General features: G+C 38.0%; 1 protein-coding gene and 1 pseudogene across 1 annotated transcript; both read right to left on the reverse strand.

Annotated features, from left to right (window-relative positions):
* Positions 1-2155: 2155 nt before the first annotated feature.
* On the reverse strand, positions 2156-4951 carry LOC148132097 (uncharacterized; annotated as a pseudogene).
* A 9260-nt stretch (positions 4952-14211) lies between these two features.
* LOC113423850 (neuropeptide Y receptor type 6-like) lies at positions 14212-15461 on the reverse strand. Its single transcript, XM_026685417.2, has one exon. It carries the CDS (start codon positions 15455-15457, stop codon positions 14345-14347), a length of 1113 nt encoding a protein of 370 aa, XP_026541202.1. The 5' UTR covers positions 15458-15461; the 3' UTR covers positions 14212-14344.
* Between the last annotated feature and the right edge of the window lie 1349 nt (positions 15462-16810).

The raw sequence follows: 16810 nt of genomic DNA on the forward strand, positions 1-16810 counted from the left end.
AAAATCGCCTTGTTACAAAAGTATAGATGAAACATAAGCTTACAGCTTGGTGAATAAGCAAATAATGAGGAGATAACATTCTTTGTCACTTGCCATTACTCCATTTCATTGTTTCACTGCCTAACCTGACTCTGAAATCAGCAATTTGACTTTTGGAAGTTGTGCAACAGATCTGGAAAAGGAGCTAGCATGCCAATGTTGTGTTCAGAGAGGAAAAGTTCCAGGATGTCCCAGTGACCTGTTGTGCTAATGGTCTGTGTCTATCAGCCATCTGGTCCTAAGAAATGATTTCCTAATAGGAATAATTAAATAAATATCACTGGAATGCCAATAGAGTCTTTACACTTTCATGGCCGTGGCTTTGTCAAAGTTCACAGAATTCAGTTATCTTGATCAAGACAAGGCTGTTTATATGACCAAACTTAAGCTGACAGGGTCCAGTGACAGCTGCAAGATGCGTAACATTTGTTACACATTGACACCTCTTACATTGGAAGCCAAATCAGGTGACCAGTGACAGATATGTTCAGAAAACTGCTTGTTAACTGTTTTAGGCTGTTCCTCTCTGCTCTCTAGTCAGTCTTTTCTGATATTCTTCTGTTGTTATTTTAATAAAAAGCTGGACCCCCATAATGTCCACCTGAACTCTGAAGTTTTCAATTAGGAGGCACTTTAAGGGAAGAAAAGATGAGGATTTTAAATTTGTATTCTGGTGGGCATCTCTTCTTCTCCACTTATGTTTAGCCATGGGATAAAATTCTATAAGCTTTGTCTGCCTTGGTTTGATCTTCAGATTGTACCTGAATCTGAATCTCAATTACAGGATTGTGGCAAAGATGCTATGTATAAATCTGCTATTGTTACAAAGAAGGAGGAAAAAAGGATGAAGGGGGAGAATTAACAAAATATTCAGAATTAAAACAAAACAGAACCAAATATCATCCAATTCCACCGTTGGAATAACCCTAATTGTTACATCCCATAATAGCTCTGTTTCTGCTCATCCCTTCTTCCAAGATGCTGTTGCTTTCAAAATAACTTGGGCTGACTGGTGGTGAGTCTCACAAAATAGACCAATAACTGTGCTATTTTTAATACTTTTAAAACGGGCTTTTTAATACTTTGGAAAATTGTTCCATTTACAAATGAAGGTTATATTGTATGGTCACTGAAATAGGTATTTCATAGACATTCCTAATGTCTTGCTGCCTGCAGTCAGTTATCTCTGCATCAGCATCATAATCTTAACCATTAAGACTCTGGTGTTTGTGCCATATTAAACAGAACTGCAAAATAATAATGCCAAGAAAAACACTTTGTTCAGAAAAGGCCGTGCCAGCCTATTTAAAGAGTTGTAGACAAGTACCACTCTACAGCCCTAAAATTTTTATTTTTCTTAACAGCTAAGGATAGTCCTATTATTACAAAGGACTTCCTTTTTGACTGGGGAGAAAGGATTAGGAATAAAAACAATGAAAAGGAAATGGCATTTGGCAATTATATAAGCTAGAAGTATGATGGTGAACCTATGGCACGCATGCCAGAGGTGGCACGCAGAGCCCTCTCTGTGGGCTCGCGAGCTGTCGCCCCACCTCAGCTCTGCTGTGCATACACGTGTGCTTCCTGCCGGCCAGCTGGTCCATTCTAGATGAGTTCCAGTCACCAAGTCCTGATGAGTTATGTCCCAGAATTCTGAAAGAGCTGGCAGATGTGATCTTGGACCCATTGAACCATATCTTCCAAAGATCCTAGAACACTGGGGAACTACCAGAAGCCTGGAAAATAGCTGGTGTGATTCCCATCTTGAAAAAAGGAGAAAAACAAATCAGGAAAACACAGACCAATTAGGCTGACAGTAATACCTACAAAGAACCTTGAAAAGATAATCAAATAACAGATCTGCAAACACCCTAGAGGCAAGGAAAGTTGAAATCAACCTGTGTTTGTCAAAAACAGATCATGCCAAACATATCTTATTTCTTTGACAAAGTGATTAAATTAGTGGACCAGTGAAATGCTGTGGACGTAGTGTAGTTGTATTTCAGTAAGGCATTTGACCACAACCTACTTCTTTGGTAACCTAGAAAAATGTGGGATAGGCAGCATTACCACCAGATGGCTGACAAACTGCACTCAAAGGTAGTCTTTAATTGAACTACAGTACATCTACATGGAAAGAAATAAGCAGGGGGGTACCTTCAGGTTCTGTTTTAGGCCCAGTACTCTTCAATATCTTTGTCAACAATTTAGATAAGAGAATAAGTAGGAGAACTCATAAAATTGGCAGACAATACCAAACTGGCAAGAATAACCAATACCCCAGAAGATCGGCTCAAGATCCAGATGGATCTCAATAGACTTGAAACCTGGGCCCTATCTAGCAAAATGAAATTCAATGGCAAGAAAAGTAGGATTTTACTCTTAGGCAAGAAAAACCAAATGTGCAGTACATATTTGGTGAAATTTAGCTCAATAGCAGTAACCGCGAGAGGGATCTTGGAGTCCTAGTGGACAGTCACTTAAATATGAGCCAGCAGTTACTGCAGCCACCAAAAAAGCCAATGCAATCCTAGGCTGCATTAACAGGGATGGAATCAAGATCAAATGCTGTGTTAGTACTGCTTTGTAATGCCTTGGTAAGATCACACTTGGAATACTGCATCCAATTTTGGTCACCACAATCTTTTGGTAAAAGCGATGTTGAGACTCTAGAAAAAGTGAGGAGAAGAGCAACAAAGATGATTAGGAGGGTAGAGGCTAAAACATATGAAGAATGTTTACAGGAATTGTGTATTTCTAGTCTAGTGAAAAGGACTAACGATGACCTGATAACAGCGTTCCAATATTTGAAGGGCCACCACAAAGAAAAGGGGGTCAAACAATTTCCCAAAGCACCAGAAGGCAAATCAAAAAGCAATGGATGGAAAATAATGAAGGAGGGAACCAACTTAGAACTGAGGAGACATTTCCTGACAGTGAGAACAATTAATCAGTGGAATGGCTTGACTTCAGAAGTTGCGGGTGCTGTATCACTGGAGGTTTTTAAGAAAAACTGTTTGTCTGAAATGGTATAGGGTCTCTTGCTTGAGCAGGGGGTTGGATTAGAAGACCTCCAAGGTCCCTTCCAACTCTGTTTTTCTCTTCTCTTCTGTTTTTGATAGAAAGCTTCTGGTGTCTGGTGGTATCAATCAAATGAAACCAGAGCTAAGAAGAACCTTAATAGCCAGAGTTTTGAATTAATTAAGCAAATAAGTAATGTTGTGTTTACTAAAGCAGATTTCCAGTAACGGAGAAAAAGTTGTAAAAACAAATAACAGGAAACCGTGCAGCCTGATGATTTTATCTTTATTATCTAGCTTAGAAATGTCCAACAGAAGAATTCATGACTATCAGTTAGATGTGAAGGATTAATTCAGATATGAATTAATTGGAAAAAAGTATAAAAGGGAATTTATCAGAAGTCACTTCAGCTGTGAGTTATTATTGCATAAGTCTCAATAAAGAAAAAAATGTATTAACAATTTAGCTATGTTATCACTACTGGGGTGCTTTTGAGCTAGCAACAACCTGGACAACGCTTAATGAGGTTGTCTTAATGAGGTTGCTGTTGAATCCATACGCTTGTACATTAATGAGATAATCCTGTGAGAATGTATTCAGAAAAAAAATCCTATTCTGTTCAATGAGGCATTCTTCCAAAAAAAGTATGTATATAGCTTTGCTGCAAGAATTTATCAGTAAACTGCAACAAGTCTCTACATTGCCTTTAATAATAAATGCACCTCAGAAATTAAAGTCAACAATTGTTTAATGGAAACTTATATGGAAATAATGTAATGTCTCCTGTGCTTTTTACACTTTTTCAGGAATTGTTTTCTTTGTCCCCAAAGTAGTTTTTGCTGTATCTGGAGTGACTCCATTTTCATACTGTTGCCATTGCAACAGTGGTGGGATTCAATTTTTTTTCCTACCAGTTCTGTGGGATTGGCTTGGTGGGTGTGGCAAGGGAAGGATACTGTAAAATCTCCAGTCAGAGGTGGTATTTGCCGGTTCTCCGAACTACTCAAAATTTCCACTAACAGTTCTCCAGAACTGGTCAGAACCAGCTGAATACCACCTCTGCATTGCAATATCTATTGTAATGTGCAGATCAGCCCTTACTGTTCTTGTACCACTTGTGACAGAAGCAGTTCTTGTGGAGTTTTGGTAAAAAATAACTTGTCTGGAAGGAAAGACTTCTAGAGCTGTTTTGCAGCAACTCAGAAAGTTAGTGAGTGCAACAAAATTATATCAATCCTTAGATGGCTTCCAACCCAGGCAAACATTATTTATACTCCAACATATGTTAGGCTAAAAATAAAAGCAACTTTATTTTTAGAGGTTAAGCTTTCAGGTTTGCCTTTGTTTTCCATCTGTTTTCTTCTTTCTGTCAGGTACAGACACACAACTGATTACATTTGTGGCTGATTTATATATCTTTTGCCCACAGCTGGAATCTGATAGCTTTGAAGCCATCAGTCATAATTTAATAAGGGCTTTTGTCTTTAGTTTGAGTCATACTGCAGCACAGCTATCACCTCCAAAGTTCCCATGGGGACACTAAAACGAGAGATAAAGGGAAAACAGCCTTCATGAAGATTATGGTGTCAAAATAACATGCTGAGATACTGACATAGCTGAATGAAACTCTGGCATATTTAGGCAGACATCTGAGAAAATTTGGGATTTGTACCATCAGGCCCACAAGAAATAAAATTAGCTGGCATGAGTTGTGATAGCATAAGTCACAATAAAAACAAGGAGATGGTGTGACAAATTGGGGGTGCTCTTAGTGTATTGTCTTCCTACCTGCATGATAGCACCTTTGAGTGCTTGATTTCATTACAAGAGTGGTGGTGAATTTTCCCAGACTGCTAGTATCTTCTCCGTAGGATGAAAAATAAGAGTTCATGGTCCCAACAACAGCCATGGGCTTCTTCAGGTCAAAATGGGCCACCTCATAGGGCTAACTTCCCTTTAAATCTGATTTTGACCTTGGAAAAGATGAGTTATTACCTTGTTTTGGGGTACATATCACTTCCTCATGACCAGGATTAATTAGAGCTATCAATCTCTTCAGGTAGTAGGAGATCCATTAAGATGATACACCAGATGGTGGTTGAGAGGTTTCCAGAAATGTTGAGAGTACCTGTCTGGAATTATTTTCAGCGAAATGCAGTGGTTGACACTCAAAAACTTATAATCAATTGTGTTGGTATTATGATTAATTTCATCTATTATGAACTGGTGGAGTTTCTATGGTGCTCATGTACAATATTGAGAAAAGTTGAAAATTTGACTTACCTTTTGAATGATACCACTTCATCTCCCTTCATGCAAATCATGGGGCTGAAGTAATTTGACATGTCCAGTTAGCAACAAACTGTGCAGTATAAAGAATTTGGTTACAAGAATGCTAGATCTCTAAGCTTCTTATCGCAAAAGAAGTACCTGGGGTAGCTATAATAAATACTTGAAGGAAGCTAGGAAAGGTCTTTATGTATTGTGTACCCCGCTTTTAAGATTAGCAGTTTTTTAACTATATTTTTTGATCTGATTGACCAGGAACACACCTCTCTTTCTATCTCTGTTTATAACGCTACCTGCTGTGTTGCATGTGTGAGAACATTCTTGTTTAAATTTGGTTAAACTTCTACTGTGTAAATATACCACTAGCTTTGCCATCACTGCCTATTCTCCAGACTTACGTTCCAGTCAGATATTGTTAGATTTACTTTATGTCTTTCTTCCAGTGTTGAAGAAAAATTATGGAAAGACATACATACAGCAATACAAAGCAGAAAATCTTGAAATTCAAATTTGAAATAAAACCACAACTGTTTTTATTAGATATAATCTTGGGGGGAGGGGAATAACAGTTTTTGTTTATTGAGAGAACTTCTCCTGTGTAATCCATCATACAATGGTAAAACTGGTGGAAAACAGCCTATGCCTTTATAATTCCACCAAGAATCATTAGAAAGGTTTCAAACAATTTATGATTTTTGTCTAGAATCAAGATATTTATATGGAAGACTGTCTTTGACCGAGCAAAGGAATAGCCAGTCTTCCTCGGGAACTTAGCTTCCCCTTGTTCCCTCATAAGCTACACAGTTTGGGGATAAATGCTCAGGAAAGAAGGAAGGAGGAACAAAAGCTTTCCTATACACATCTAAGCAGGAGGCCCAGATGATACAATTCCAACCCTCCTCTCTGCAATGAAATGTATCCAAATCCAAAAGCTTTACCCAAGGATTAATATGTGGCCAGTTAAGCTAGGCTAACTGTATTCACTTTCTTTTTTAAAAAATATCTGTACATTTGACTTTTTGGTTTTCAAAGGGAAGTTTCCATTAAAACCTTCTCTATGTTCAAGAAACACCAACAAGTTGTGGTGTTTCAGGATTTTGTTAAGATTTCCGAAGTTCTGCATTTTTCTGAATTTTAGCTAGAAAGATCCTAAGTATCATTTTTAAAAAATTCCTAGGTCTGAGCCAAAGGGAGAAAGGTCTTAGTAGAAAGGCGAAGAACCACTCATCTGGACAGATTTGGGTCTAGTATCAAGAGGCTCAGCTTGGTTGGTAGCAGTCTATTCTGGTTATTTTTCACTGGGGAACCGTTGGAAAATGAGGTCTGCCAAATAATTTTTAAATTATTTCTCCTCCTAGTTTGGAATCCCCTAACTACAGATAATACTACTGTATGAACATGCTTGGACTTAAAATGAGTTTTGGTGGGGCTTGTAATACACTGGTGAAATATGTGACATAACTACCTGGTATTGTGTCATCATGTGGCATGGATACAAGTGAGACTGGTAATCCAGGATGCTTTCTTTCACTTGTTAAAATGTGTTATGTGTGAAACTCATCTAATAGCAAAAATGTCACTGAAACTACAGTAAGTTTTTTTTGCCTTGAAGCAAATTATAAAAAAAATTCAAGAAAATACGCAGATATAGCTGTATATAGATATAGATGTATCACAATATTATTTTTTCAAAATATACACGTGCAGCCAGGTCAATTGAAGATACTGTAAGGTAAGATGTAGTCTATTATAAAATTATGAAGAAATCTATCTACATGGTCGCTAAAAACTGTTACCAACTTGGTGGCACATAATCATATTTAAAGCAGATGAAAATCAAGGATTTTTTTAAAAATTGATTTTCAACCTATGGATAAAGTTTTTTTTTTTAAGGGATAAAATAGTTATCATTGCTATAAATAATAATATTTATAGTAATGCTATAAAACCTGAATGAAGGTAGGCTAATCTTGTGGAATAGATTGAAGTCAAGATGTGGGATTAACCATGAGCAAAGGGGCTAAAAATGTGTATCAGGAAATATGAATTAGTTTAATTGAGATTGTTATGAGACCATATGAAAATAGAGGCTACAAGTTTGTTTTCAGAATATTTATTTTTAAATTTTGACTTACAGTTGTCACAACTGAGGAAACCTTAAGTGATTTACAGTCTATACAAACAGTACAGTAAAATGTCCACATTATAATAAACAAAATAAAAATGACAATATAAGGAAATCAGTTAAACATCCATAATACACAAAATAAAATGAAGCAGTCAGCAGCTAACATATGAACACATTTAGATCCAATAAAATCAATGGTGAGATTGCATATCTGAAATGCTTTCTAGAAAAATAATCAGCCACAGCAGTCAGGTGGGAGATTTATTTGCTGATTTGATGAAAGATTGAAAGAATGAGTACAGGATATGTGGTTCATGAGAAGTTCTCAATGTGGGAACAAACCGCATTATTCAGTAATGTGAGAAATAGGCATGGGGAAAAGTAGACAAAGAAGAAACAATGAAGAAGTGAAAGGAACTAGCATGAAAGCAGAATATTTCAGGAAGAGAAAAGACAAAGCTGTTGGAAAATAATCTCCCAAGAGAGTGAATAAATGGAAAACGGATGCCAGAAAAGAGGAAATGTAAGCAGTCTGGAACAGAGTGTAAAGTATTTTCTTACAAAGTGCCATACAACACTACAGTAATAGGAAATATTAAGTTTGATGACATATGGAATGAAAAAGACTGTGGATTGAGGAATGAGAAAAAAAATGTGTGCAGGTCAATGACTGAAGAAAAAAACTTAGATGAAGATATGATATAGATCTGGACAGCACATTGGATTTGAAAGCAAAAGCTGTACTGGAGAGCTTGGGAATGTGCATGTGGTATCCATTTATAGGCTTTTAAACCAAAACCATCTATAGAAGATAGTTGCATCACCCCAAGACACAATCATGGTGAATGCTGCTTTAAGTTGCAGACTATTGTTACATGATGAGCAGGTGGACAAGGATCTAAAGGAGAAGTTGTGGAACATGTGACTCCAAGTAGCTTGTCTGTGCCATAGAGTACTGGAATTGAAATTCACTCAGGCTAATTATATAAAAAGAATCTGACCCAGTGTCAAAAATGGCATCTAGACATGCCAAATTAAAAGAGATTTTATCTGTAAGCCGTTCAAAGTGTTCTAACAAACATTTTGAGGTCTTTGTAATAGAACTCAGGGAGGAGAAGGCAGAAATACCAGTAGGTCTTCCTCTTCTCATCCTTGCAGAGCATGAGTTGAGAATTCATTGTGTGCAAGAAAATTAGCTCCTTTACATCTCACTATACTACAGTGTAAGCTTCCAAATGTGCTTTAGTTATTTACCTTACTGTTTTAGTTTTTATTTTTATTTATTTATTAAATTTCTGTAGCTGCCCATCTCAATCAATGACTCTGGGTGGCTTAAAATTCAAAACTTATACAAAAATTAAAATAATAAAAACATTTAAAAAACAATAAAAACATTCACAATAAATATACACAGCAGAAATCAAATCGACTGCTTCTAAGGGCCCACTTCAGCATCAAAGGTGGCCCCACACTGTGTATTTACGTGGCCAGTTAAGAGTAAAGCCAGAAATGGAGCCCTTGGCACATTTAGCATGCCAGGCTCCAGAGCACAGTTGGGGGGTTTTTTTTTGGGTGGGGGGGGGGGGGATTTAAAGGGCTTAGAACCTTACTTAAATGACCAAGAGGAGGTTGGGGCCTTTCTAATTAAAACTCACATGACAGGAGTTCCTGAACTATATCATCTTTTCTATGGTTGCTCATGGGGCCAAAACCTTTAAGCTGAAGAGGGCACTTAGAAGCAATTGGGTTGACTTCTTGATTGCTGAATTTGCCTGTAGAATCAGCCAACTCCTTTATAGATAGAAGTTCTCTGTTTTATTTGGGACATTTTGGCATAAAAAAAGAGAAAATTAAATATTTTAAAGGGCTTAGAACCTTACTTCAAATCTGACATAGGGAGGAGGGAAGGGGAATAATCTTTAATATTCTTGTAATAACTTGTTGGCTTGTCAACACCAAATTGATGTATACCTTGATCCCTATGTCTCAACACAACAATTAAATGCTTCAAAATGATATTCTATATATATAGCAAATAAATCCTGCAATCTGAAATCTGTCAAGGATCCTTTTTTTCAGCATCCACCAGACAGATTGGGTATATCCTCTGAAAGGAAAATCACTTTGGGGTCATTACTGACCAAATAAACTGGCTTCAAATGCATTTTTCCCCAATGTCTAGCTATCAATCATTCTCAAAGAAAGGCCCTCAGCTATTTCTGAACTGGCAAACAATGAAGCTTCCCTTTCAAGGTTGAGTAGGCTTGATGCCAATTTCTCCTTCCTTGTGAATTTTTTTTTTACTTTCTTGAAACACGCAGGTAAGTATTTCTGTACAGCTCAAGCTCCAGGCTTCCAGTTCCCTGGACTGTTTTCTTTAAATTGCTCCCTTTCTCCCTCCCTCCCATCCCCAGTTATTGCCATTCTGCATATCACAAGCAATTTTTGAAACACCTCCACTTCAGAACAAGTAGTCATGCAGGAAACATATGGGGGGTGGGAGGGGAAGCAAATTCCTGGACAAATCCCATGCAATTTTCTTGTTTAATTGGAAGCAAATCCCACTGTATGTTGGGGCAAGTTTCAAAGGACCACTTATCTTAAATGAAGCATCAAGCAAAGCATCCCCACTCCACCGCACTGGGAAAAAATGAAGAAACTGAGCAGAAGGGTTGTGCTGGTTTGTTCATACAAAGTGGCTTTTGTGCATGATTACACAACATCTTGATTTTGAAATCTTCCTCTGTGTGCCCCGCTGCCTCCCCCCAAAAGTGTCTTGAACTGGCATCTGGTGCTACCTGTGGTGGGAGTATCCCCTCTAAAGATTCCCCTGCTCTCAAAGGTTTTGCATGATGATATCATCTTATCCTGCGTTCCTCCCAGGTGGGGGAATCCATTCTTGGAAAAGTCACATTATAATCTCTCTCTTTTTCTCATCATTGGAGAAAAGATAATGGTGCATATTTTTCATTAGCTGTTAATTGTTGGCTCTGGGGGACATTTCTTCTATGCTAATTTTAATCAGTCTTTAAAACTTTTTTTAAATACTGTTTGTGTTTTAAATTTTTGTTAGCCACTCTCAATGTTCACCAAAGCAGAAAGGCTGATGTTACTGAAATACTGTAAATGCACAGCAGCTGTTTCTTTGAGGCAAAGCCGCTGCATTGTCCAGAAAAGCACTGAGCACAGTCTGCTTGTCTGCATGCCATGTGGCTCCTTCCCAGATCACTGAACATAGCAGTATTTACTTTTGAGTAAACATACACAAGTGTGCACTGTAAAGAAAATATCTGCCTAGGAAACTAATTTCAGTTTTTTTTTTCTTGGCACCTTGGTTAGCTCCCTGCACAAATCAGACTAAGACAGTTTTAGACTTTTTTTAAAAAAATACACTGATTAAAAGAGAGTTGGCCAGCTACTCTGTTGTTCACATGGTTTCCCAGATCAAATCTGGAAGAACATCCAGAGATTCTAGATTATTCCACTGCTATTCAGTAGCAAAATGGTTAGTTTTGAGGTACATCCTTTTCTGTATTAATAAATAAAAGTAGAGCTAGCTACAGTGTAGAATTAGCACTTACAAATTGAAAATAAATAAATCTAAGCCCTGCCACATCCTCAAAAGGGATAAAATGTTTGGCCGCTAACATTTCCTGGCTCCTACTGAAATGTTGGTTTTGGCTGTATTTCTAGGGGGAAAAAGTGTTTCTAATGTTTCATATTTTATGAAAAGTTTGAACTGGCTACATGCTTGGCAATTCTTATTTGATTTTACATGAATGGCATTTCAAAGTATATATTTCCATGCATTATAACAGATTACATAGTTTAGTAAGCTATACAATCAGACTGATAAAAGGTCCTGCAATGCTTTATGTATAAAACAGTCACTGTAAAGAGAAATATTTAGTCACAATTAGGTATGGATGTTTCATGCTGTTGTATGACTATAAATAAAGAGAATGGGAACTTTCCATGCTAATATTCTTTGCCACAAAAATGGTTGCTGCCTCATTATAGTGAAAGATGTCTCCTTGTTTTCTTAATAAATAAGGTTGAATGAGACAGAGAGCTGATTCTCATAATAATACTGATTTCATTTGGATCTCAAATATATATATTATTCATTCTGCAATTTTCCCCCCTGGATCAAAATTTAACATTCTGTATCATTCCTCATGAATTTTTCTCATTCCTAATTTCAAGGGGATGTATGAAACTTCAGCAAAAGATATGTCATTTGAAGATAACCTTAATATATTGTAAATAACAAGCATTTGTGCAATAAACTCTGCAAAGTCTAAAACATGAACAAAACAAAATCTTGCTAACCATATTAGCAGAAAAGCAACAATACAGGTCAATGAATATATTGAAATATTATAGAAAAAAATTAAGTTTATTACAAAATAAAGCTCAGAATAACACTGATGTTCCCAAACTTCAATCCTGAAGGATAATGTGCCTAACATAACTGAGTGGTTTTTTAAAAAAAACATTAGCCAGTGTAAATCATTCCAGCCAATTTACACATATGGAAAGGGGGGGTGGGGGGTGGCCTTGGGCTTATCCCCTTCTACGAATCATCCCCTTTGCAGCTGCAAATAGAACTTTTCCTATTATGAAGAGCAGCTACCAGGTGTGGGATTCTATTAGTTCGGACCGGTTCAATAGAACTGGTTGTTATGATTCTGCGCAGTTCGGAGAACCGGCAAATCATGCCCCTGGCTGGCCCCACCCTTCTCCACCCACCCCTTCCCTCCCCTCCCAGTCAGTCCTAATCGAACATACGTGACATTACCGCATGCCCGACATCGGTGACTGTGTTCTCCCTGCTGAGTCACTCCTTAAGGTATTTCTTTTTTTCCTCCCCCTCCTGACGATCAGCTGTTCTGATGATCAGCTGTATCAGGATCCCCCTCACTGTCTTACTGCTTCACCCAAGAGGCTTCCCCGAGGCCCAGGAAAAAAGGGGGTGGGGCTACTGTCCCTCATGCTCTGTTTTTTGCCTTCCTGGGCCCCAGGGAAGCCTTCTAGGAACAAAAACGCCCCCCCCCGCCCAGGAGGCTTCTCTGAGGGCCAGGAGGCAAAAAAAATGGGGCGTTTGCTGCAAAAAAAAAAAAAAGAAGCAACGACCACCCAGTCAAATGGCCATGCCCACCTAGCCACATCCATAGAACTTGTTGTTAAAAAATTTGAACCCCGCCCCTGGCTGCTACCCTGATCCAATTCTCTCCTCTAGAATGTTTAAACTAAAATAGAAAGGGAGGGAGAAGGAGATATATATCTATTCCTATTCAGGGATGCACCTCGCTATGTAGTTTGTCATCGAAAAAATGTATAATTCTAAAACAGATTGTTCCATTCGTGTCTCTGGGTTTGTGTGTATGTCCCTTTGAGTCAGCATTGACTCCTGGGGAGTTACCTGGACAATTCCCTGTAATTTTCTTGGCAAGATTTCAAAAGTGGTTTGCCCTTGCTGGTTTCCTAGGACTGAGAGACAGTGACTGGTCCAATGTCACTCAAAATGAGCTTTGAGCCTCAGGTGGGACTAGAAGTCATGGTCTCCTGGTTTCTCACCTGGCACCTTAATCACTAGATCAGTCGGCTTTCCCCTGAATCATATCTTCCAAATATGTTCCCAGAATTCCTAGTGGCCTTGAATTGTGCTGGCTACAAATTCTAATCTACATCAAGACATGATCAGGTTGGAAGCAGCAGTTTTTAAAGCATGCTACAGTATAAATGTTCTCAGTATGAATTTCTCACATTTCAAGTCATGCTATGAATGTGCTGAAAACCATTTTCCCATATGAGAATGTTTTACTGTACCTGGCAAAGTGCAGGGTGGAAACAGATTTGCTCTTCTAGATTAAAGCTCTTTTATCAACAGCTAAGTTAGCAATGCTTTGGATTCATTAGAGGCAAAAATTCAACACTGCTATGCCAACCTGGAAGATACCTGAATTAATTTGTTTTAACTGAAAGCCTCGCCAGACTAAGAGAGAAAGTTAGAAAATTAAATCTAAGTTTGGAGCCATAAAGAAAAATGTCATAGCAGAAATGAAGGTGAGAAGCATCCATAGTAAAAACCAGAATACTAGTTACAAAACAGGTTCCTGTAAAAAGATCCATGTCTATGTACAGATATAATAGCGCATTTATCTTTAGCAGTTAACTACAAGACAACAACATGCAATTGTTAAATTAAGTCTGGGACTTGGCACACACAATATATACCACGGTGGTATTTATGGCACTGGTATGTGTTGCTGCTACCTCAGTCTTATCTAAATAAACACCAACATTTGGAAATGAATATGACTGAAAACAAAAGCCTGATCTCAGTCATAACCTAAGAATGTCTAATAATGATGGTGAGCCTCTTCTTTAGAATGTCTGTGAAGGCATTAAAGTGTTAGCACTGATGATGGTACATAGTTTGGGTAATGAAACATCTGCAAGAAAGGAACCAAGGTCAGAGAGCACCAAGGACCCCTCAAACTATTAATTCATTGGAAGAAATGTTTGAGGCTGTCCAAGAGACTCATGGGAGGCATGGCATGGACCACAAGGAATGCTGTATCATTTCCCAGCAACATGGTGCCTCCTTTTCTGAACACTAATTTTTACACAGCACTTGTCCAAAAGATACTCTTGTAATTGAGTTAAAACTGCTATGATTAATAATTAATTTTTGCTTTATTCATTTGGAAGATCTTTTAGGCACTGTCTGCTTCTAGCACAACAGTACTAGGCCTTTGATGTCATCATCACCCCAAAACCATACTTGCCCACAAGAGGAATTCAGCAACGCAATACATAGATCAGTGGAAAGATATGGAAATGATTGGAAGGTTGCCTGCTTCAGAGGTTTTCAGGTATGCCGCTGAGTTTCAGGGATTCCTTGGACAAATCAGTGTTCAGAGTTGAAAGGGCAATGTTCTCGTATAACTTTTGAGATTCAAAGCATCTGAGGCTGTGAAGCACAATAACTGCATCTTTCTGAAAATTCTTGTTGAGGAATCCATAAAAGACAGGATTGACACATGTGGAGATCATGGCTATCAAATGGCACAAGGTAAAGACCACGTTATGGTGGCAATGCATCAAGGTCTCATAATTCCAGTCAAATACAATGTTAAATATGTGCAGAGGTAACCAGCAGGCGCCAAAGGTCACAACAATTGAAACTAAGATAACATTAATCCTTCTGCTTTCATTTAGCCTGCTCCTACTCTCCCTTGCCTTATCCACTTTACTGTACCGCCTCTGCAGGCACACAAATATTTTTAGGTAACAAATGAAAATGAACCCTAGTGGAAGGAAGTATTGGAAAACTAACATGGTGGTGGTGAAGCCCAGCTGCCCTTCAATGGATGGCCACACCTCAATGCAAACCATTTTGCTGACATAGCTCTCGCTGTGGGAAGAGAGATTTTTTAGGGGGTCATCAGACACTTGATAGTATATCAAGAAGGGAGTGGATATTATTAGAGAAAATGCCCAAATGAAGACAATTCCCCAGAATGCATGTGAAACATTGGGCTTCCAACCACGGGGGTTCACGATTAACTGATGCCTCTCAACTGCAATTAACACAAGTGAAAATGTAGAAACAGAGATAGACATACTTTGCGCAAAAGAAGTTATTTTACACATAGCCTCCCCAAAAACCCAGTAATCCATCCAAGTGTAGGCAACAGTAAAAGGGATGCACATGACGCAAATGACAATGTCAGATATGGAGAGATTGGCAATCAAAACAGTAGTCACATTTTGACTTTGTTTTTGTTTTTTGATTATGACAATTAGGCAAAGGTTGCCCAGAAGTCCGACCAGCATGACCACAGCATACGCTATGACGAGCAACAGGAATAGAAGGAGAGATGGCTGGCAGGATTCAAAGAGCACAAACTGTGACTTACTGCTGTTTGCCACAGATGGATCCATGTTGGGTACTGGAGTGGTTTTATCCATCACGAAGTACCTGTGAAACCACAACACAATAAAGAGTGAATCCATCCTTATTTTACCTTCATAGTTTTAGAAGCTCTCCCCTCTTCAGTATAAATGATTTAGAGAAGAGATTTTAAATTCAGGTGTTTAATATTGTTTGAATTGCCTGAGCCCAACTTGGCTTAAAACAAGGAAACAAAAAGCGCCTACTTAGACAGAAACTTTATGCAAGTAATCAGTAGTAGCAAAAAGAACCATTATGTGTTAGAGTCCAATACCAAAAATTGGCTCTGTGTTTTGAGTTACTATACTATAAGAGATTGGGCAGATCCTATAGTTATTATCTTATTTATATCTTTTGCTTTGTTTACAATCATGGCTCATGTTAATATTTATGTATTTAGGAAAGTATAAGCCATTATTTAAAATGTGTTTTCTATCCTCTTTTCCTCATCTTGTAAAATTATTTGATTCCAGATTCTTTTTGCAAAACGAAGTGCAGAATTACACTTTCTCACTTTCTGTATTGGAAGAAAACATTGATACAGGCAAATATTACAGAAACTGTAATACAGAATGAAAATAATGAGTGGGATATAGTAATGTCTCCATCTAGAAAAGACAGTGGAAGGGTGAGCAGAAAAATTGCAATGGCTGAAGTCCTTCGGAGGTACAGAGCCTTGGATAAGGAGTTACACTTGAGAACTGAAGCATCTAACAGATGGAACAACCAGCTTGCACTATTCTCTAAGGGAGCCAACTTTACATATCTGACCTAACTGCCCATGTATTCCCATGTATTCTCTTTAACTAATTGTTAGAGATACCTTCTCATCCGAAGAGCTGTGAGTTCTTCTGGTCAATAAAAGGCTATTAGAAAACTGAAAAAAATGCAACCAATGTAAACCCAGAGCAAACAATATGATTAGAAAGATGGAGTATCTCCCCTAAGATGAAATAGTTCAGCACCAGAGCTCTTTAGCTTGGATCACAGAAATTTAAAGGGAAATTTAAAGTTTTTTTTTAAACACAGAATATTGGTTAAACATTTATCCTTTCATAAAACATGCTGACCTCAGTGATGGCTACTCCATCTTGCAGAACTGCTTGGGAATTTGAACAAGCTTAGATTTGTAGCCTGAGAAGTTCCAAACCTTCCCTACAAGTAAGTTGTTTCCAAAGTAGGCACCATGCTAAACTTGTAATTGCATTTGGGCATCTTTGGGCAGGGTTGATCTTTCCCTTATGCTAATCTGAGAAGTTGCTTCACCAAAACAGCTATTTTTTTAAAAGAGAAAAAAATTTTACCCTAGTTCTTATTTAACCAGAAGCCTTCAAGTGAGTAGTTGTCTGCAGGACCGGGGCAAGATATAG

The sequence above is a fragment of the Notechis scutatus genome, chromosome 2 (assembly GCF_049901735.1).
Source record: "Notechis scutatus isolate UNSWTSFEM ecotype Mainland chromosome 2, rNotScu1.2, whole genome shotgun sequence".
NCBI lineage: Eukaryota > Metazoa > Chordata > Lepidosauria > Squamata > Elapidae > Notechis > Notechis scutatus.